At 36.5% G+C, this 24,946-nt stretch overlaps 1 protein-coding gene across 2 annotated transcripts in view; it reads right to left on the bottom strand.

Moving 5' to 3' along the window:
- Window positions 1–21,970, bottom strand: part of LOC128213470 (pikachurin-like) — a 36,463-nt gene extending 14,493 nt beyond the window's left edge. Inside the window, exons 1-3 of one of the 2 annotated variants that reach the window (XM_052919194.1) lie at window positions 21,652–21,970; window positions 9,623–9,736; window positions 465–1,133 (exon numbers count right to left, since the gene is read on the bottom strand). In XM_052919194.1, the coding sequence (XP_052775154.1) occupies window positions 465–1,133; window positions 9,623–9,736; window positions 21,652–21,802 (934 nt within the window). In that variant the 5' untranslated portion in view covers window positions 21,803–21,970. The remainder of the gene's footprint in view (window positions 1–464; window positions 1,134–9,622; window positions 9,737–21,651) is intronic. The other variant, XM_052919195.1, reaches the window with a different exon arrangement.
- Between the last annotated feature and the right edge of the window lie 2,976 nt (window positions 21,971–24,946).

Raw genomic sequence — 24,946 nt, 5'->3', positions numbered from 1 at the left:
CACATCTCCCCATAAAAGGTAATGAAAAAATATCCCCAGAAATTAACACACCAGACTAGAAAATGATTTATAGTTGGTAAACCAGGGAAAAATCATTCCACCATAATTGGCCACATAAATCCGATCATTTCTATTAGGAGGGGACCAATTATGAGTTTCCAGGTCAGACATGGACAAATTGTTATTGTTTCTTGTCAAGCAAGAACAAATATTTTTAAGCCAGCAATCACAAGCAATGTCAATTCCTCATGCTATATTCCCCATTCTTAGCTCTTGGCTCCCAGGAGGAGCAATTTGTGACAATGTCTCACACCCTGCTTTATTACACCTCAAAAGAAAATGTAAACATAAGAATTTATTTCCCTGTCTTTGAGTCTGCAGATAACTGAAGAATCTTTAGATAAAACATTCTGAACAGAAATTCTTAATACTTTGGACTATCTGTTATTCCGTTCAAGCCTCACCTGTTTCACACTTTTCCCCCAGTTTCCCAAGGGGACAGTCACACCGAAGTTTCCCCCTTTTGTCTGTTCCATCATCGACACACTTGCCTTCATTCAGACAAGAAAACTCATCGCAGCGTTCAGCCTTCTTTTCTGGGCTCTCTCTTGACGGGCTTGAGTATTGCGGTAGATGGTTTGGAACAAGGCTCTTTAGTTCATCAGTTTTTCTTGTCTCTGAGCTTACTAGTTCTTCTGTTTCTATCGCTGGCAGATTGTCCTCTGTCTGATCATATGTGAGAATTTCTACTGATTCTAAAGAAGACTTTTCATCATCTATAACAACATTCTGATCACTATCTAATGCATCACCTTTCTCCTTATTTTCAGTTTTAATGTCACTATTGATTGTAACATCTATGTCTTTGTTTGGTACTCTTTTAATATGATTATTATTGTCAACCAATGAATTATCTGTTACAACTTTATCAAGGCTAGAAATGGAATGTATATAAGACCTGTCAAAGGAAACTTCTTCATGAATTGGGTCTATTACTGTATTATAGTGAATAGGTGTGTGATGTTTGTCCACTAAGTGTTCATTTGTGTCACTGAGTGGAATTATTTTAACTTTGTCTTCATTTCCCAATAAGATCTTTGGTTGATGTTCTTCTGTTGTGTGATCGTGCACTGCTGGAAAAGAGGACCATTGTACAGTTTTAATATTCTTTTTAACAAACAGGTAAACACATAAACACAAGTCAAGAATGAATAAATATCATGTTCCACTGGTGTGCCAAGAATTAGAACAGGTTGTTTTTTATGTAGAGCCATTCCCTGGGCCAAGAGACCATGAAGAGTCATTAAAAACAAACAGACAATAATGTTAGCACTGCAAAACAATCACACAAACCATTCCAACCCATCTGATAATGCTCTCAAATGTCAAGCAGCAGTATATGTCATGGTTTCCATTGATGTAATGATTCAGTCCATTGTAAAAGTGCATTCTTTCTCCTCGGCTCAAAGAACAGATGCTTTATCTTGTATGCAGCATTCAAGTTAAAACTGTTTCATAACATGCAAATGGAATAATAAATGAACTGTACTCATGCAACCAGACACAGATAAAACACAGCACTTGTGATGGTTTACCAATGAAAAATGGTGTCAAAGGGTTACACAATATACTCAGTAATACAGTCAGATACAGTTCCTGATACCGTGCTGCAATTCAGAACATCTTTCTATCTTGCTGATTCCAGAAGACATTCTTTGAAATATTGGTAATGCAAAAAAGCAGACAGAAATGATACACCATCAATTTGGTTTCAGTCTCAAGGTTGTATAAGAGAAGGGCAAGAGGATCAGGTCCAATGAAAACATCCCCAGTCAATCAAGGGACATAACTGAGTACTTCAATATTTTGGGCTTGCAACAGATGTTTAGTGATCATGACTACCAGAATTTAAAAATCGTTTTAAAAAATATTTTATAACAGTAAAAAAATATTTTATAACAGTTTTCAAGTTATGGTCAACATTAAAGTCAATGACAAACAGCAATGCCACCAACAACACAAAGGCTTTGACAGTGTTGTGTGGTTTATCTTTTGAGAGATGAGCTAAATGTCTATTTGAGATGGTAATTTGATCATATACTTTTAAACCTGATGTTGATCATACGTACACAGTATCAAAATGATCCTCTTTAACTGTGGAAGTAGATTGCACACCTAACATAACCTTTAACAAATTGATAATTATAAAATTCAAGTACAACATCAAGGCACATAACTCTTGAACCACTTTACCGACAATGTAGGAAAGTATAATAAGCACCTCATGCTTTACAGGGGCATATGATCAAATTAGAAGTAGTTTGCTTTACAAATGATTTTGCAACAAACTGCCCTCTTGACCAACCAATAGACTGATCAACCAACCAACATACTACTCAACCAACCAACAGACTGCCCTCTTGACCAACCAACAGACTGATCAACGAACCAACAGACTGCCCTCTTGACCAACCAACAGACTGATCAACCAACCAACATACTGCCATCTTGACCAACCAACAGACTGCCCTCTTGACCAACCAACAGACTGATCAACCAACCAATAGACTGCCCTCTTGACCAACCAACAGACTGATCAACCAACCAATAGACTGCCCTCTTCACCAACTGACAGTCTGATCAACCAACCAATAGACTGCCCTCTTGACCAACTGACAGACTGATCAACCAACCAACAGACTGCCCTCTTGACCAACCAACAGACTGATCAACCACCCAATAGACTGCCCTCTTGACCAACTGATCAACCAACCAACAGACTGCCCTCTTGACCAACCAACAGACTGATCAACCAACCAATAGCTGCCCTCTTGACCAACTGACAGACTGATCAACCAACCAATAGACTGCCCTCTTGACCAACTGACAGACTGATCAACCGACCAATAGACTGCCCTCTTGACTAACTGACAGACTGATCAACCGACCAACAGACTGCCCTCTTGACCAACTGACAGACTGATCAACCGACCAATAGACTGCCCTCTTGACCAACTGACAGACTGATCAACCGACCAATAGACTGCCCTCTTGACCAACCAACAGACTGATCAACCAACTTAAGACTGCCCTCTTGACCAACCAACAGACTGCCCTCTTGACCAACCAACAGACTGATCAACCAACCAATAGATTGCCCTCTTGACCAACCAACAGACTGATCAACTAACCAATAGACTGCCCTCTTGACCAACTGACAGACTGATCAACCAACCAATAGACTGCCCTTTTGACCAACTGACAGACTGATCAACCGACCAATACACTGCCCTCTTGACCAACCAACAGACTGATCAACCAACCAATAGACTGCCTTCTTGACCAACTGACAGACTGATCAACCAACCAACAGACTGCCCTCTTGACCAACTAATCAACCAACCAATAGACTGCCCTCTTGACCAACTGACAGACTGATCAACCAACCAATAGACTGTCCTCTTGACCAACCAACAGACTGATCAACCAACCAACAGACTGCCCTCTTGACCAACCAACAGACTGATCAACCAACCAATAGACTGCCCTCTTGACCAACTGACAGACTGATCAACCAACTGACAGACTGATAAACCAACCAATAGACTGCCCTCTTGACCAAATGACAGACTGATCAACCAACCAACAGCATGTTGACTTAAAGTTATATTAATTAAAATTGGCAATATAGATTATGTTTCCTTGCACATTTCCTGAGCATATAGCTCCAGAAACGATGAACCTTAATAGTCAGATAATGGTCTGAGCCTTCCACCTACTGGTATTAATGCTGATGTATCAATATTTCATTGCCATCAAGAAATTACAGGAGAAAATAATGACAATCCAGTCAGGATTTTCTCACACAAAAATGATTAAAAATCTACTGCAATTATGCTGTTTTCTTCCTAACATGAAGTGATATTTCTTTACCATGTACAAAATAGAAACGTTTTATAAAATGTCACTTAAATCTTTTTTTACCAAGTTTCGTTTATTTAACATAAAATGAGTGTGGTGTGGGTTTTTTCTTTGCCTTGCTGATATTCCCATTCAATTGAAACACCCGACATTGTCAAGTGTTCAGTTAGGGGAGGTCTTGGCCAGCAAAAAAAACTAGAAGATCAATTTTGAAGAAATATCATCATCAATTCTTGGAGTCAAACTTCTGAGCTAGAACTCCTTTGAGTAATATATAAAGCTGTTTATTCCTTATCACGAGAACACACAATGGTTAATATTTGCTGAAAGGAAATTAACATCACAAGATGAAACTCATGAAATAAGGCAATATGGTCAAACAGAGTGGGGATTTACCAAGCAAATAATACCCAGCAGTCCACAATTGCTTTTGTTGATTTTGCTCCATAACAGGAAGGTTCTTTCTTTTTATCCAGAAGTATCAGACAAATTCCATAAATCCAGAGAAATCTAATAGCATATTTAGATAAGATTAAAAGTTTCCCATATTTTGGATATCTGGTTAGCTCGGAAACATCATCTCCTTAAGAGAATGCAAAACACATGTTCCTTGGACAGAAATGCATGTGATCAATATAAAGTTGGTAATTAAGATAAGAGTTTCAAGATAATAAAGTATAATAATAGTAAAAGATGTATCATTAGACTTCATAATAATCCCTTAAGAAACCTTATCAGAAGACAATGTGTCTGTTTTGTCCTCAACAATTGAGAAACTGTTCCTCCAAAAATGCAATACTAATACCAGAGGACTCATAAACTGAAATAAAGCAGATCTTATTAGTTGCAAGAGCAATATTTCACAACAAATATAAATTTAACGAGTACAAGATCAGGGGCAGACAGGAATCCTGTCTCTCTTGACAACAGCTTGATCCCGTTACTTGATTCTGGAAACAAAAGAATAGACTTTTAAAGCAATTGTAATGACAAAAGCCTTACAAATTACATGACACAAAAGGCCAGGTTGCAGAGGGCTTTTATTGAGGCAATGGAAAAACAGAAACTAATTTGTTATCCTAAGTTTCATAACACAGAACACAATTATTGGAGACACTGTCAGACACAACATCAGTTGTTATACATTGAAAGTGCTTAAATGCATCTTCAGTTGTAATGCCAATGAGGGGAAATGGATGTTTTGGGTGGGTATGGTCTCTTATTTGTCCTTTTTAGAGGTTCATCCAAAAAATTAAAACCGAGCCATCACAGAAAGTGATTAATAGCCCCACATGACATAGTGTCAGAAAAAATGAATGACAAAGATATGGACTGGACACTACCATCAATAAAGCTTATTAACCAGGTTTTCACATAGTGAAACCTGGTTATTAGAATGACAAACATCGTTGTTCGGGCGGGCAGGCAGCCGGGCAGCGTCAAACGCACCTATGAAACTGAATTACTTTAGTTAGGGTTGACATATCTTGACCCGACTTGGTATAAAGGAAAAGTTTATGGAGACCTTTCATGGGATTGTGTTTGGGGTCCCTAGGCTCAAGGTCAAGGTCACTGTTACTAAAAATAGAAAAACAGTTGAAACTGATTAACTTTAGTTAGGGTTGACATATCTTGACTCAATTTGGTATAAAGGAAGAGTTTATGGAGACCTTTCATGAGATAGCGTTTGGGGTCCCTAGTATACTAAGTTAAAAAGGTTGCTGTAACCTTGAATTCAAAGGTATCTTGTGTGCAACATGTCCTCAATGTAAGGTGTCACTCCTGAATCCTAAATCTGACCATGAATAGACAATATGGATTGGACACAAACTATTATCAGAAAGGCTTAATTTATATAGTAAAACAAATTAAGATTGTATGACTGGTTCGACCTTGAAGTTAGGAAAACAGGTCATGTACGCGACATTGTCATCCTCATGCCATGGTGGTCACTTCTGCCAAATAATTGCCCATGACTGAGAAAGATATCGACTGGACAAAAACATGATGGACCGACAGACTTCCTAACAGTACAGTCAGATTCTGGCTGAACTCGCCCTGCTGAATTAATGGTTTAGAAGACAAGAAATAAACATTACCTATAACTTATTTCCAACTTTTGTATAATCAAACCCATAGCATATAAGAATTGACAGAAATACTATTCTTGTGCCATTTCAGCCAAATATAATTGAAAGCCATATCACTTCATGATCATTTGGTTTGACAGGGCTGCTTTATTAAATTAGAGATAGGCTCTCCATCCACCAGGCAAATACAGTCATATCAGTTACTAAATTAGACAAATATGGCTATCAAACATTCCCTCTTACTCAACCAAAAATGACAATGAAAGAGATATATCTCCACTTTAACAGAATTGGGGTGGCCAAATTGAGTTACAAAAGAGCAGATGGGGGACTAGGGAGGGGATCAATACAAATTGGTGATGGTATCTTGGCCAGTGGGACTCTGGCATTTGTCACCAGCATGGAGGGGAATGGAGATACATTGTCCAGGCTGACAAAATTTTGGACACCAGGGACCAATAAATCAGGGCTGAAACAATCAACAACATTGCATGGCGTTGAAGAAAATCCTACTCAGGAAATATAAGATGGCAGTTTTTAACGCAGTTCAAGCCCCATAAAATTAGCAAACATACAAATATATTGTATTAAACGAAATTGAATACCATTTTATTTCCAAACCAATTTACTACAAAGGTCTTGGCAACCACAACTGTAACAGACGTGGATCAGAAACAATTACAAAAATATAATACAAGATAAACTGTGATAATAAGTAACTCTTGTATATCTCTCTTTGTCTGGAAGTACCACTTTTGCATATATGATTACATTTATTTTCTGGGGGAAAGTTGGTCACTCGACTATAATTTGTAAATATGTCTTGCACTGCATGGGCACAGTCTTAACCAAAATCTTACATGACAAAGTAGAATTTCTCAAACAGCTTTCCACTTAAAACATAGATCTGTCAATGACTGTCTGGTGTCAAAAAGCACTAAAAGTCTGAAATGGGATAATCAATTTGTGTCAAGCTCTTGTTTCAATGCTGTCTACATGCCACTCAAACACACTTCATTACTGTGTATAATGAAGCTCTAATGTACCAGTAGATTTCCACACCATTTCTGGCCGGTAGGATCCATCAAGCCTGAACAGCACTCACGCTTGATCTCAGTACACAACAGCCTTATTAGGGCATGTTTCAATAGAATTTCTTGAACACTGATTTTGTTGTACACTTACACAAGTGGGTGATGTAAATGGAGGTTAAATGAATTAGGTGTCATCTGAGAGGATTTTAGGCAGTACTCAACTAAATGGAGTCCAAAACTGTTTGCTTCTGTAATGGAATTTCGCTTAGAAGAAGCCATGCTTTGGATTCCTTTAAGCCTTTGAAAGCATTTTCCATCCAAAATCAATTAGTCTTAATTGGGGGAATTCATTGATTTCAAAGATTAAAATGAAAAATGAATTACACAGTGACATTTTAGCATTCCTTATATTTGTATGCCTTTTTTTACAATTTTGAATGATAAAAAAACAAAAATATCCTGAAGAAGTTCATGCCATTGTCTGCAAACTATACAAAAAAACCTTGTTCAGAGTAGGTCTTTCATAGAAAAAGAAATATATCTTATAGAGAATATTTCAGTTAGTTATCACATCCATTTTGACAGCCATTTAATCACTCGGTGGCAATAATGGCATTATTATTCTAAAAAGCGCTTTCAACTAAGTGACCATTTAATTAAATGGACACACCATTTTAATGAAATATGACTCCATTCCATGACTGAATGCAGTGTAGCATCAAATTAGAAGCTATAATTAGAACTTTGCACAAAATGATCACAATCGATCTTTATCTACCTATTGATTTTAAGGGCAAAAATGCCCTTGATCATCTTTCAATCTTGGAAGTTTATTGTGTTAACATGCTGCTAAAAGAATATTTCCAATCTCACTAATTAAGCCTAATCACAGGCAGGCTTATTATGGAGCCTCTGAAACACGTGTATTTCATTAGTTTCTCCGGCTTAAATTCCTTTAATTTAATACCGTGCAGCAAACCAACCTTTTAAGATTTCAACACATCATGCATCAGATAGAAAGCACTTTTCCCTCACAGGAACCCGAGATATGTTGTACTAATATAGATCTTTAGCTGCCATTAATGACCCTGCTCCCCACCCCCCATTATTTGGGAGATTTAAAATCTCATAGTATTCTGCAATTAAATGCAAATGATGGGTGAAATCATTTTTGAACCCATGGGATGGCATTGAATCACTTATATATTTGATGCTCATATTTAATTTGAAACAAAATAGATTGTCTGATTATTTTATGATGTAAGTCTTCTAACTTTGATTACAGTGCTGTAAGAACTAGTATGCCAGTATTTGCCATAAAGCGGTCTCATCTTCATAGATAACACAATATTTTGAAATGCAATTTTCTTTGTACGTTTTAGCATAAGAAATGGGGCCAAACTTAAGCCCAAAGTTAGTCATAAAAAAACACTATCAGGATAAAAACATGTGCTAATAAAAAGCAAGTAACCCTGAAATTACCTGTCATAACTTTCAATGGTTCTAAATACATTCATCCAATATTTATAAGCAAAGCAAATAAAACTGAGGCATGAATACTAAAAGAAAATTAATTTGCAAAGAATCGATTGTGATATTGTACTCAAATGGCCAATTTCACAGCAGGCGAAACAATTGTCATGAGAAGTTTGGTGCTTTACTGATCAAATATAATCATGATCATAACGAAATCTCACACATCTCCACCCTCCCCTTTCAGTTGATCATATTTACAAACCAACTAAAATAGTAACCACCTATGCTGATGTTAAAAATGTTTAGCAAAGTCATATACATTATAAGTCAAAGAAAGAAATCATGCCTGTATTAAAAAAACCTTGAGCCATTAAATTTTTTTTAAGGAAAAACTGGTCAAGGGCTTTCCACAGTTTAAAAGTTAATGGTGGGGAAGGCCAAAATTTAAAATGTTTCAGGTGGAGAACATACATCCTTTGCAACATGTTTTGGGGTAATAAGGAGTTGAGCACATTATACTTAAAAATATTTTATCAGATTTTGGATCAAAAAGCATTCATATTTTTTTTCAGAAATGTCTGACGACAATATTGATTTGATTTGTGTCAAAATACCCCAGATTACCCAATCAACAACGTATTGTGGTTTATTGATGATATATTTTCATATAAGAAAGATATTCAAGAAAATAATGATTAAATTCATTTCCTGGTTTCAAAAATGCAATTCTTATTTAAAATAGCTGCGATCACCAGATAGCCTCAAGACATTCTTGAAAGTTTTGACACCAAAACATATTTATTTTGTATTAAAAAGTTTCTGAAAAAAAATAGTTTTTTTTATTGAAAACCTGATAAAATCTTATTTCGTAAAGGAAAGCTCAACTCCTTATTACACCTGTACACATGTTGTAATGGATGTATATATTATATATGCTTGTTATTATATATTTGAACCTCAAAAAAAAATAATAATAATAATTTTGAAACTTTTGAACCAACTTTTTCACTGTGGAAGACCCTTAAAATGTAGTGCATATTAATTATTATTTATTATGCAACATCAAATAAATTAGCAAAATAAATATGCAGGAAGACATACTAGAGCATGTGATGCCGTCGTGTTCAAGTCGGTAACCGCGGTGACACTCGCAGGCATAACCTCCATGGTCGATGTCACGACATTTTTGTTCACAGATTGAGTGCTCACAACTCCCTGAAAATACAAAACTAGTGAGCATGAGCAAATTCCTGGTGTTGCTTGTATCAAACCTATATGAAACCTTCTGTTTCTTATACAGTTGAAGACCGCTATTCCGAACACCGTTTATCCGAAGTTATCGCTATTTCGAATTTATTTTTCGGTCCTGATTTTTCTCCTTTGTTTAACTAAATTTTTGGTCTTTAATCTGAAATCACTATTCCGAAATAATCGCTAATCCGAAGTAAAAATTACGGTCCTGATTTGGTATTTCACACCTATTTATCAATTCTTAATTCAAACCTGATCGTGTCATAGTTTTTCACACCTTACTGTGAATGCATTCGGGCATCGGCTTGAGGTGTCAATGGAGCAAAATTAGCGCTTGCTAAAGAATGACATTGAGCACACGTATGTTACAAACATTGATGTCAGAAAATGAGCGATGCATTTCGGTGATTAAGTATATAATTGCTGGTTAACCCAATCTGAATATCATTCGAAAATGTCATCAGATTCGATCGCCACATTGTTCTCTCGACCCGCTACCAAACAATCCGGAGAAGGGCCCGGTAACCAACCCGGGAGTATATCTGGATAGGTTAAAAAGAGGGAAGGGTGTTAAACGGCGTCACAATTCGAAAAGCTTCCAGGAGAAGTATGACGCAATGAATGAAATCTAAATCAAAAATCGCCGAAGCATACCGTTGAACACACTTTCCACATGGCTCAAACAAAAGGAGCACATAAAGTCGCTATCTCTCTGGAGATTGGCTTATTTATGTTGTTTTAATAAAGAATATAATAACGAATTATTAGTCAATTATTAAACAATAAATCAACGAATATTTTTATATACGAAAAACCAGTGTATCGTATTAGTAACGTGTAACCAACATTGCAATTTTCATGACTTAGTATTTCACGTCATCTATAATTCGCGAACGCTGTCATTTGCGGAAAATTGTTAATCCAAAACACGCTATTACGAAGTAATTTGTTGGGTCCCTACAACTTCGGATTAACGGTGTTCAACTGTATACTGAATTCTCATTGTGCAAGATGTCCGACATTCCTGAAACTCAGAAAGATTAAAAAAAATAAAAAAATATCTGTATGTTGACCATTAATGTATCAATGAGTCTTACTTAAGCTAAATAGTAGGGTCTAAATGGGTTCAAATTGTCAAGTAACTTATTTGCCTGTTAACTGAAACCACTAAATCAATGAGCACTGTTAACAATGCCCTTGAAGTGTATTATCTTTACCCGAAACTTTAATTAAGATCAGAAAAGTCTGCCAAAAAAACGAACCAAAGCTTTTAAAGTGCGCTCATAAAACATTTCATGGCATTAAAGATAGCATTTACGATACCCAATGCAGACAATGGTAGCCAATTATGCAGGGAAATGCAGTGTACAATACCAATTCAGCTTCAATGAAAGTGGGATGATATGTCGGCTCTTAAACAAACAGGTTCCTGAAAAGAAGGTGCTACGAGCTTCAGTTTTTCAGTTGGCCTTTTTTTTTATAAAGTGTCAAGCATTCAAAGCTGACATGTCAAACTGTGAAATATTGATACCAAAACTGTCATATTTTGTTGAACAATTAATATATCGAACTTGAATAATTTCAATAAAACATTTTAGCATTTGAAACTTGTTTTTCTACAGTATAGCCAATTTCTTGTGTTTCTTTATTTTGTAACCATTTAATAAAAATGCAATGCATGGAGGAAAGCTTCACTCGATGACAAATTCTTAAAACCTATTTTGCTGCATCTTTACATGCTTTCTGTTCTTGATTCCTATCTGGCTTCAGTGGAAGAAACTGCTCAACATTCATAGTCACGAAGTTTGGTAATTAGTCATCAGGATTGTTGTCTTCTTTGCTCCAACGTCTCCGCTAAATATAATTACTAGACCAGATAGCGTGACATCTAATATGGTAACACATTCAACATGGAAACCTCACCTTCTATGTCATGATGTGGTTTCTAAAAAAATGTCCCTAAAACATTATTTCTAAAAATGCCATTCATATGATGATTTTTTTGCAAATAGTAATTAAAAATCTGTTTCATTAAATTTTCTGTAGAAATAAACAGCTTCATGCCAACACATGTCATTAGAAATGACAATTGCCCCATTGTTTTAACAGATGTGGGGAACATTTATGGTTAGTCCCTGTTAAACAAGACTTAAAGATCAAGATACCTCTAGTGGTACTGGGTGACCTTGAACAGGGATTGAGACCTTGACCCAGGAAGTATAAACGTTGCACATCCCATCCCTTTATACCTTCATCTCTATGATACTTTTGTATTATTTCCTTGAGGAGTGAGGATGCATGTGTGACCAAAGAAATGCTCTGGCATCAGATTTCAAACATAATTGTCATTGGCAATTGTTTTTCAAGATGTTGAGGAAATACAGCAGTCCACCCATCAGGCATGCAATAGAATGGTTTTTCAAGATGCAATAAAGCCAAAGACTGAGATTTTCAATTATGACCATAATAAGGTGCTTAACGACTTCTAGAAAGCCATCACATTGTAATGAATAGCTAATCCTCAGCTGCATCCTTCCTGAGAGAAATATATCAAGGCTTGCTGAAAAGCACAATAAGGTATTAAATGAGGTTTCAAACATTATCCCAGACTTATCTGTTTATGAATTCCTGAGAGACAAAACTGGGAACTACATGAACAACTCCTGCTTTCAGAACTTCATGGTGCTGAAACTTTGTACTACAAATTAAGACACTAGATGCTTTTATTAAGTAAGTCCTTAGTCAAGTACCCATAAAAAAACACTGTACTATGTAAACTTTATTACCATATACATAAACCTTCATAATGCACATCAATCAGATATAATTATGTATAAGCAATGCCTAAGTAAAAGCCTAAATGTATCTCAGATTTCGAAAAAATAAAAATACAATAAAATATTTCTGAAAGATCAAAAAATCAACCTATTGGCAGTGATGAATATTCCCAACTTGTTTTTTAATTGCAAGCTTCCTGATCAAAACAAATGATGATATCATAGGTCAAAAGGAAACAAATGATGATATCAAAGATCATACGGAAACAAATGATGATATCATAGGTTAGAGCAGTCTTTCCGAAATTGTAAAAATTCTGCCTGTCCATTGGACAGGCACTTCGTAAGTTTTTGCCTGTCGGAAAAAAAATTTGCCTGTCCGAATAAATATGTCATTTCATAGTCGGAAATGGCCGACTTTTTGCAATGTCATGTGAAATCAATATCAGTATGGGATCAACTAACAACTGCAAAGGCAAATAATCAGCGAAAGTTTCTATAGACATTTCGCCTTCAGGTACCTTTTCGATATTTAGTCGTCTCAAAATATGTCGGTCATCCGGACCATCACTTTCGGAAGACCTGCCGGACCCGTACAAAATTTGCCGGACATGTCCAGCGGAAAACAAAGGATGATATCAAAGGTTATAAGGAAACAAATGATGATATCATAGGTCATAAGGAAACAAATGATGATATCATAGGTCATAAGGAAACAAATTATGATATCATAGGTTATAAGGAAACAAATGATGATATCATAGGTCATAAGGAAACAAATGATGATATCATAGGTCATAAGGAAACAAATGATGATATCATAGGTTATAAGGAAACAAATGATGATATCATAGGTCAAAAGGAAACAAATTATGATATAATAGGTCAAAAAGGAAAACAAAGGATGATATCAAAGGTTATAAGACAACAGATGTTGATATCAGACACAATAAGGAAACAAATTATGATACCAGACACAATAGGGTAACATCAATAATGATTCCAGAAGGCTATATAAGGAAAACAATGATGATATCATAGGTTATAATTAAACAAATGATGATATGAGACACTGTAAGGGAACAAATGATGATATCTGTGGTTATCACTAGGGAACTGTGGGTATTTGGAACTTCATTAAAGCTGACAATCTCATTCCTCAATGATTCCTCACCTCAGGGACTATCTCTCAATTTCAACTTTGACAGCATTTACATGGCCTTGTTAGCTAGATGAAAGACAAGTATAATGTGATGATTCTTTCACTTTTAGAATCCAGCAGTTTAAACACTTCAAAAGAAGTCCTAAGATATTCCTAAGTCAGATGAGATATATGGGAAGTATATTAGAGCCCAGTAAGGGCCAAAGCCCTGGTAATCCATGGGATATCACAAGGCATGCTGTGAAGGTCCTGCTAGGTTCAAACTCAAATGAGCCCCATTATGGTTTCGGCCAGATAGTTACAGGACTAATTAGGGCAGTTTGTGGATGACTGGATGTATAGATAAAAAGAAATAAATATTGTAAGACTGTCAGAAAGAACCTAAACTGTAAAAGTTTAAGTTTCAGAATTTCATTTAAAAATCAAACTAAGGATGAAGTATGTGTTTAAAGATGATAAGGCCTAAAAAAATAAATTGTGTGGTTCAGGTCACCCGACCCTATCTGGAAAATATCGCCTACCCTACTGTTTTTTATTGGTGCGACTGGCGAAAAAATAACACTCCAGAATGTCGGGAGTTTAAGCTCATAACACCCAAGATGAGTTTGGAAGATGTAGAGATAATGTTTTTGTTCGAGCCGGGATCTGTATCCGAGATTGACATGTCAACATCCGACAAGGGGCCATGGACCAGTTTGTATGAAGAATAGCTGTACAATATTCATGTCGTACAATTTATCAAGAAATTCTCTGACTTTTCGCTCTTCAGAGTAAGGTATATACAATGGAAAAAAATTGTCTCTTGGATAATAGTATAAGTTTTCCCACACATAAGATTGAATGCCGGACTAATTTTAATACACCCCACCCACCACTGCAGGACAAGTCATGACCCTTTTCACTTGTCATGTTGTCAGATGCAATCATAAAAAATAGTTTAAATAAAATAGCAGCAGGACAAACATACTACTAGTATAGAAAGGAAATATAAAATACTGGGAGTTCTGACATAGGCTGGTGCCTGACAAAATGTGACTTTCTTTTAAACTGGGACTGAAACCTGGGTCTGTTGCCATTTGTACAGTTTATAAATTATTCCTAACTTTACTTCTTGGAGAATGGCAGAGAAATGTTTTTGAGATGCTGAAGCAAGTCAGTATTGTCACATTTAATTATCAATATGTTTTGCTTTCGGAAGGTGTGTGACGAATGGCAACAAAACTAGCAATGACACACCACCTAACTGCAGCGATGCTCAGCAATGTCCTTATATAACTGAAATTCTGTTGAAAAAGAACAAAAACAAAGCAAACAAACCTGTACCAAACTAAAAAAAAAAAAAAAATCCCGACCTACCCTACATTATCTTGGGGACCATATTACCTGAACCACACAATTTATTTGTTTAGGCCTATCTTCAAAATTGAAGCAAACGATTAAATACCCAAATCGGCAAAATAACCCCACCTCTAGATTTGGGGCAGATTTACCACTGTCGACTGAGGGTAAATTCATCCCCATGGGATTGGACATTTAATTGCATATTTTTTCCTCCATCTGATCTAGGCGTTACATTTGAATTTCGGTCTTGCTAAAATGACTTACATTTCATATCAATAAACATCTATAAAATGTTCACAGCAGATGAGCATTTATCAGCATTCAGTAGTTAGAATGGTGCTATCTCATTTCAAACAAATCTAAATTAATGGCTACAGAAATTCAAAATGCTGCTATAATTCTAGCAATTGCATCAATTGTGGATATATCGTTCAAATACCATTGACAACTAATTTTGTAACATGACAACAGGCAAACAATTGGCTTTAAAAAGACACCATGCTGTTTAACTGACATTAGAAAATGTTTAAATTATAGTCTTGAAGCTAAGTAAATGGCACCTTATCCATCATGTTTTTGGTAATTGTTAAGATTAAAATTGAGTGCTTCAATCCTCGTTGAACATAGAAAATCAAGCAAAATATTTTCCTTTTTTTCTTTTCTATTATTTTGCATCAGTTTCTTTTTTCTTATTTCAAACTCCATGCAGTATGGTAAATGTTTCCTTGAAGCTTGTAAATTTTCCCTTTCCTAAAAATGTTAAAAGGTCAGACAATGTCAGACTAATTAACGTTTCTAGATCCTATTAAGTCTTCAGAATACAATAACAGTGCTTTTCTAGAATCTCTTTCTCTTTACAGGAATTATTTCTCCAAGAAATAGTTGTTTGCAATAGGAAGACAGGATTACTGATGAGGTAGACTTGTCTTCCTAATATCTATATGGAAATCATTGTAAGCTAGCATAAATCAACTAAGATAAAAGAATATACCCATAAATGAATTTATTTTTCAAATAAATGTCATAAATTGTTCAAACCTGATATTCTCCCCCAGAAGACCCTGATCAATTTTGTTTATAGACAGAATTTAATTGGTTTTCTTGGAACAATTTCTAGAAGGTTTTCTAGGGTCAAAACACTAGAGCCCCTGATCCATCAGTCTGCCTAGGGAGTTTTCAGAATATAAAGCTGTCTTCTTCATGCTATTTTTTTTTAAATTGCAGACTTGGTTTTGGAATTGACATTTTACTTTCAGAAACTTGACTGAACATTGCAATGAAAATGTTCTTATGTTCTACTAGTAAAAAAATGATGGTCTCGTGTTATGTGCACTACAATAATTGGTCTCAATAATTTTCTATGTACTGAGCCGTATAATATGTATTGGACTAAACATCTAAACTAGAAATACCAAGCAAATAATTCATATGCATAATAATAAACCAGGACTTTTCATGCAAAAAGGGACAAGGTTTTCACATAACAATTATGCCGTAGCCGGAGATTCTATTTTTTTTGCAAAAAAACATCATCTCACATGTGTAGCAAAAATAGATAAATTGTGGCTTTGAAAAATTTCATGATGTTGCAATGGCATGTCCATTTCCATACTTTTCACATTGCAGTTCCTTGATCAGGAACAAACAGGAGATAACTTCTTCCAAAAATGACAGCCAGAATAAAATCCCAAAAGCATCCAGAGGGGATAAAAATATCACCCAGAGTAAAACACAACCTTTGTTTAATAAATCAAAGACTGTCAGGAACATTTCTCTTCACTAACATTGGCTTTTTTACATCCCCATACAACAATAAAACCCAATCAATGGTAACAAGAGGTAGTCACAATGTTGCTTTTTTCTTCTTTCACATCAAGAACTATAGATGCTGGAAAAGGCGATATAAAAAGAAAATCAGGGAAATCAAATAAAGTCATTGATTCCTGGAAACTAAGGCTCTTGTAAAAAGAGGAGAAAGAATTTCAAGATATAATAACAGCTTGCCGAAGGGGACAATAACAGATTGACTCATTGAAGCAGATAGATATCAAAGAGCAATAGCAGGAAATCAACCCAATAATTATGGTCTTTACCATCTCATTTAGGAATCAGCGAAGACCATAACTGCATTCATGCGTAAAGCAGGAAAGGAAAGGTGAGTGAGGCTAGGGATTTTGCTTCAGAGTTATGGAAGGGTGCAGCACACTGTCCTTTTTTCGAATGTCACCGAGCTGGTATATTCTTGCCATATTCTTGCCATATGGTTGCCATAGGGACACTGTGTGGATCGACGCTGTACGAGTGCCACTCGAACACACATGCATGGTACAAGGTACATCCAAGGTTCTGGCGAGCTTTGCACAACTTGTCTGCGATGTCCAAATGGATATCCTACGATTGCATTCTCCAAAAGATTCTACACTCCAATGCATGTGACCAGAAGCTAGGATGGCATGGAGACTGTACAGATTTTAAAAGTTGGTGGAATCATACAATTTCTAGACCATTTTAAATGTTATGCTTCAGTAGGGTTTTAGCCCGGTTTTAAACAGGACAGGGTTCTGCAGAAGAAGGATGGGGTGGTAAGGGAGAAAAGGGTATATTGATTCGGGCTGTGAAGAACTGGAACATTTTGAATTGGACAAAAAGTGTTAGGAATTGTGTATTTATATTTTGTGTCAACTGCCCAATATGTAAAGTTTGTAGGAATTTATAATCATATTTATAATATGAGTTTTAATAAAAAAACAATTCACAGAAATATTTGACAGTCTTCAGTATTGAATAATCTATGACAGCAGAAGGGTGCAAATAATAATCCCCATTAGGGCAGAATGGGGCAGCACCCTTCTATAACTCTTCATCTAAAACCCTAGCTCCAGCTTTGTCAATGCCTTAACCCCCTTTCACTCCTCATTTTTGTACAACTTTTTGGAAGTTTTGACAATGTATTTTGTCACTTTTCTAACTGATGTTAAGCACGCTTGTATGTCCACGCTAGCCACGCCCCTGACTGGTGTTAGCTAATAATAGAGATGAGGGTGTTTTACAATTTTACAATATTTATACTTTTTTCTCATTTAACAATCTTAAAAAAAAAGAATTCATGAAGAAGCAGTATGACAAAACGCCAGAACAATTATTACCTTAAGAGGTGACATCAAAGAAATAAAAGCCATTAGTTAATATTGTAACAGATATCCTTTGACATCTACAAATTAATGGTGTGGAAAAATATGAAATATGAAATGACTTTGTTCAATGATGGAAGACCAATGTTTAAATGGCAACCACTTTAATACAATGAATATCTAAAAACTATGTTTTTTGACAAATACTGACTTCATTATTTTGAGTTGTGCAGGAATTTTGAGGCAATACCCGATATTAAAATCTGAGAATATCATAATAACCCCACAAACCATGTGAAATGTTCCATTCCACACCTCCCAGGACAGTTAAATAGGGGTGAAAGCGAAAAGGTTCTATGTTCTTCTTTATTTAATGTCACTTAGAACCTTTTCGCATTCACCCCTTCAGTATGGTTCAGTCCTCAAACAAAACCTAGACTGAAGGTCATGATAAACCCACTTGAAAAAGTCATTTACCATATTTGTGACATAATTCTACACATTTAATCATTCTTTTGTTACATATCCATAGGTAAATATTTAAGCCACACTGAGATCCAATTGAATTTCAATTAGTGCCAGGTTTAGTTCTGCAAATAGAAGGAAAGTGCCCTCGCAATAAAAAGATTTCTGTAATGGACTTGTCAGTCTGATCAAGATAAGAACAGGACAAATTTGAATGAATTGGTCTAAAGTGCATGTGATGCATGAAATTGCCATGAATTAGACTGTCCTTGCTTGTTACCGAGCCAATCTGTCAGACCAAAGGGTCATCAGCTTCTTCAGCCGCTTAATCACCATGTTTTCAATGGGATGCAAGAGTGAACAAACAGACTGGTCATTATTCCGTGAGCAATAGTGATCCTGGGAAGTAAAAAACATGTCATTGGTGAGAAGATCAATGGCCGGTCAATTCTGATTCCTTTTCCAGCTCAACAGCTGCAGAGTAGAAATGCAGTCACTCACTGTGCATTCAAACTTTTTTTTTTTTTTTTCCTTAAGAGGACAATTGACTTTATTAGCAAATTAAAAAAAACATTTTACAGTTAAAATATTTTGATTATATACACCAGGGCCCTAAAAATGCTTCAATAAGACATGTATTAGAAGTAAACCTTTCGATGCACAAGAGTTCTCTGGACAACCATAAAAGTACAGGCAATATCTATAAATGTTCTTATGAATGCTGTTTATGCCAAACATGAGGTTTAGCCTCAGAATTTTCAGCCTTAGGCTAAAGCCTTGTATTTTTAATTGAAATAGGGTCCTGTAGCCTAGATGTAGTTTAATATAAAAATAGTTTGGAAAATGTTATGGTCTCCCTGTCTGCATGTGCTGTATTTTATCATAATTTAAATAAGAACATGTTGACAAATTCAAGATTAAAGGTATTAATTATTTACAAAAGTGTTTAAACAATCCTTAAAATTATCTCAGATTCCACAGCAAGACTGGTGCATGAATCACTGATATTGCACTGCAATACTGGTGTTAGCTGATATGAACCGCAAGACTGGTGTCAGCTAGACTTTGTAAGCTGATATTATCAGCAAGACTGGTGTTAGCTAGACTGGTGTTAGCTGATATGAACAGCAATACTGGTGTTAGCTAGATTGGTGTTAGCTGATATGAACAGCAAGACTGGTGTTAGCTAGACTGGTGTTAGCTTATATGAACAGCAAGACTGGTGTTAGCTAGACTGGTGTTAGCTGATATGAATAGCTAGACTGGTGTTAGCTAGACTCGTGTAAGCTGATATGAACCGTAAGACTGGTGTTAGCTAAACGAGTGTTAGCTTATATGAACCGCAAAACTGGTGTTAGCTTGACTGGTGTTAGCTGATATGAACAGCAAGACTGGTGTTGGCTAGCTAGACTGGGGTTAGCTAGACTGGTGTTAGCTGATATGGACCACAAGGCTGCTGTTAGCTAGACTGGTGTTAGCTGATATGAACAGCGAGACTGGCATTAACTAGACTGGTGTTAGCTGATATGAACAGCAAGACTGGTGTTAGCTAGACTGGTGTTAGCTGATATGAACAGCAAGACTGGTGTAAGCTAGACTGGTGTTAGCTGATATGAACAGCAAGATTGGTGTCAGCTAGACTGGTGTTAGCTGATATGAACCGCAAGACTGGTGTTAGCTAGACTGGTGTTAGCTGATATGAATAGCTAGACTGGTGTTAGCTAGACTGGTGTTAGCTGATATGAACAGCAAGACTGGTGTTAGCTAGACTGGTGTTAGCTGATATGAACAGCAAGACTGGTGTTAGCTAGACTGGTGTTAGCTGATATGAATAGCTAGACTGGTGTTAGCTAGACTGGTGTAAGCTGATATGAACATCAAGACTGGTGTTAGCTAGACTGGTGTTAGCTGATATGAACAGCAAGATTGGTGTTAGCTAGACTAGTGTTAGCTGATATGAACAGCAAGACTGGTGTTAGCTAGACTGAAGTAAGCTGATATGAACAGCTGATATGAACAGCAAGATTGGTGTTATCTAGACTGGTGTTAGTTGATATGAACCACAATACTGGTATGAATCACTGACATACTGGTCCATTTTCTGGGTCCAAACAGGTGTCTATCCATTTTTACTTTTACTTTAGCATATACAAATTAAGATCACCAAGATAATTTGAACCCTTGAATTACTTGTGAACACTGCAACTACATAATTTTTGACAGAATCAATGTACAATTGTCACAAATTTTAGTGGGCCGTTGTAAACCGAACATGCAACAAAAGGTCAGTATTGCAATAGTTAACAGACTTGAGGATATGACTGTTGAATACAGAACTACATGTACAGCTAGGAGGGAACAGAAAAATACTTTAAAAACTCTAAAGGGGCGTTAATGAAAAGGAATAAAATATTTAACATGACTTTCATATAAAATCTAGTTTGACATGTGAATGAGTCCTGGTGGGTGTGTACCCCTTATGGTTCATTCATATGTAATTAATCTAATCCTGGTGGGAGAGTGGCCTTTACCAACTGAATTTGTTACGAGTCCTGGTGGGATATGGCCTATACGGACATAAATACTGTATGTGCGCGTTTATTTTTATTTTTTTTTAATTCTATAAAATGCTTCCAATTATCAATTAACATTGTAAAAATAAACGATGTATTCATACAATTGTTCTTTCTCTCCCTCATATACTGTCCATATATTATGTAAGAACACTAGTCACAAACATATATACTCGTAATAACAAAATTCTTATGTGACAACAATGACATTTGAAATGAATGCTCAAATGAATAATAGCAAACGGTACATATATTGTAAACTGGAATACATATACACATGTATATATATATATATGCAGGTGATTTAAAATAGCTAAGGATCAAAGGTTATGCTTAAAAGGTTACAACACCTGTCGTGTGGTCAGCATAAATTACAGTACAGCAGTAATATAATACACCTTGTCAACATACATTGTAATAAAAGCCTCACCTTGAAAGAAAGCCTTCACTTGTGCATGTTTATGTCGCTTCCCTAGCACAGGTGCAAATGTCTGTATAACCAAGAATACAAGTATAGCAGATGACACCGCTCGTCTTCCTGGTTTAAATCGGCAATCTACACCAAAAACTGACCCCGACATGACGTCTGATCATACCTTTATAAACATAAAACATAGCACCAAATCCATACTAATGTACACTGTTTTTCCAGTAAGTATACCTAATTGTTTACAAATTGTGTCTATGTTTATATAGACTATAATCTTACTTCGCTGGTCGTGTGATGTTATGCGACAATCACTGAACGCATCAAGTACGCGGTGTGTATTGAATACGATTGAAGTTTACCGCTAACCCGGTGATACCACTTTTCCAATAGGGGAAAAGGAATTTTAAGACTCCCGGTGAAAACGCTAATGGTATAAATGTTACATCCCTATCGATGAAAATATTTTTAATACAGGTGTCTTTTTTCATTAAACATAGTACGTACCGGAACATCAATAAATCAATCAATCAGTCAGTCAGTCAGTTAGTCAGTAAATCAGTCAGTCAGTCCGTCCGTTCATCACTCACTCACTCACTCACTCACTCACTCACTCACCCACCCACCCACCCACCCAATCAATCAATCAATCAATCAATCAATCAGTCAGTTTATCTAGCAATTAAACAAATACTTTAAATGATCAGTCATTAAATTATAACATCAGTCGATCAATCAATGGGTTTAAAGATCGATCAACGTAATCAGTCGACATATCGATCGATCATAAGTAAGTCCAACCATGTACATTCAAGTCAACAGTCATTTTATGATACACCAACCAAACAAAACAAAAAAAGTTAATCAATCAACAAAATAAATGTTCCAATCAATTATTCAGTAATCTTTGTGATCGCCTAAGATATAAATATATAAGGCTACATTTACTTACAGATGGCTAGGATGAGGCAGGTGCTAAAATTGCAGGCAGATGGCTAGAATGTTGGCCATTCAGTTGGCCAAATGGCTGGGATGACAGTCATGATGTTGACATGACTAGAATGAGAGTACAGCAGGAATGCTAATTAACCAGTTAGCTAGAGGGCTGAACATGATAATCGACCATTTGGCATAAGGCAAGGACAACATTCGACTAGTTGGCTAGATGGCTTGACTGCAAGACAGACATTTATGACAGTTAACCTGTTGATCTGATATTTGAAATGGACTTTAATATGTCGGCCAAATGGTGAATATGGCAGTCTTCCAACTGACTCGACTAGTTGCTCTGAAATATAAGATAGTCATCCAATTGGTCAGATGGCTAGGACGCCATGCATCTAATTTACCAATTGGATTGAATGACAGTCAACCAGTTAGCCATGGTACTAGGATGATAACCAGTTTTCGAAAACAACTTGGATGACGGCTAACCAGTTGGCCAGATAGCATGAATGCCATTTAACAAGTTGTGTAAATGGCCAGGACGACAGTCTACTAGTTTTCTAGATGGCTAGGTCATCATCTTGCTAGATCATCAGATAGCTTGAATGCCAGTCAACCATTCGGATAAATGAATTGGTTAACAGACAACCAACTGAAGCCAAGGCTAAAATGATAAACTATCAGTTGGTCGGTTAACTAGACTGATAGTAAATCATTGGTTAGTTGGCTAGGCGGCTAGTATGACAGTCACTTAGTCGGCCAGTAAATTTGAATGAAAGTCAACCAGTTCACAGGTAGCTGGACTGATAGTCAACCAGTTGTCTAGTTGGCTTGAATGACGGTCAATAAGTGGCTAGATGGCATGGATGACAGACAACCAGTTGTCAAATGCTATGATGAGCGTCAAACTGTTGGCCGTTTGGTATGTATAACACTTATAACAAGTTAACCATGTTGCTAGGATTAGTCAACTAGTTTTCTATATGGCTAGAACCGTTTTGCCAGATGGCATAATGACAGTCGATCAGATTGGTAAATGGCTATGATGACGCTCAACCATTTAACCATATGGCTATGTTGACAGTCAATCAATTACCCATATGGCTATGCTGACAGTCAACCAGTTAACGATATGACTTGATGACAGTCAACCAGTTATCCATATGACTATAGTCCCATTCAGCTAGTTAACCATATGGCTATGATGGCAGTCAACCATTTTTCTAGATGGCTAGAATGACAGTCAACCAGTTAACCAAATGGCTAGGATGACAGTCAGTTTTCTAGATGGCTGGGATAAAAGTCAACAAGTTTTCTAGTTGGCTTGAATGACGGTCAATAAGTGGCTAGATGGCATGGATGACAGACAACCAGTTGTCAAATGCTATGATGAGCGTCAAACTGTTGGCCGTTTGGTATGTATAACACTTAACAAGTTAACCATGTTGCTAGGATTACAATCAACTAATTTTCTATATATGGCTAGAACCGTTTTGCCAGATGGCATAATGACAGTCGATCAGATTGGTAAATGGCTATGATGACGCTCAACCATTTAACCATATGGCTATGTTGACAGTCAATCAATTACCCATATGGCTATGCTGACAGTCAACCAGTTAACGATATGGCTTGATGACAGTCAACCAGTTATCCATATGACTATGGTCCCATTCAGCTAGTTAACCATATGGCTATGATGGCAGTCAACCAGTTAACCAAATGGCTAGGATGACAGTCAGTTTTCTAGAAGGCTGGGATAAAAGTCAACCAGTTTTCTAGATGGCTGGGGTTACAATCAATCAGTTTTCTAGATGGCTGGGATAACAGTCAATCAGTTTTCTAGATGGCTAGGATGACAGTCAATCAGTTTTCTAGATGGCTAGGATGACAGTCAACCAGTTTTCTAGATGGCTGGGATGACAGTCAACCAGTTTTATAGATGGCTAAGGTGACGTCACAGTCAACCAGTTTTCTAGATTGCTAGGATGACAGTCAATCAATTGGCAATATAACTTTAAGAACAGTCCCCAAGTTGAGTAGATGGCTGGGATGACAATCAATCAGTTTTCTAGATGGCTGGGATGACAATCAATCAGTTTTCTAGATGGCTGGGATAACAGTCAATCAGTTTTCTAGATGGCTAGGATGACAATCACCAGTTTTCTAGATGGCTAGGATGACAGTCAACCAGTTTTCTAGATGGCTAGGGTGACAGTCAACCAGTTTTCTAGATGGCTGGGATGACAGTCAACCAGTTTTCTAGACGGCTAGGATGACAGTCAACCAGTTTTCTAGATGGCTAGGGTGACAGTCAACCAGTTTTCTAGATGACTAGGATGACATTTAATCA

Source organism: Mya arenaria, chromosome 13 (assembly GCF_026914265.1).
Source record: "Mya arenaria isolate MELC-2E11 chromosome 13, ASM2691426v1".
NCBI classification, from domain to species: domain Eukaryota; kingdom Metazoa; phylum Mollusca; class Bivalvia; order Myida; family Myidae; genus Mya; species Mya arenaria.
This window is presented reverse-complemented; position numbering and strand designations above follow the sequence as displayed.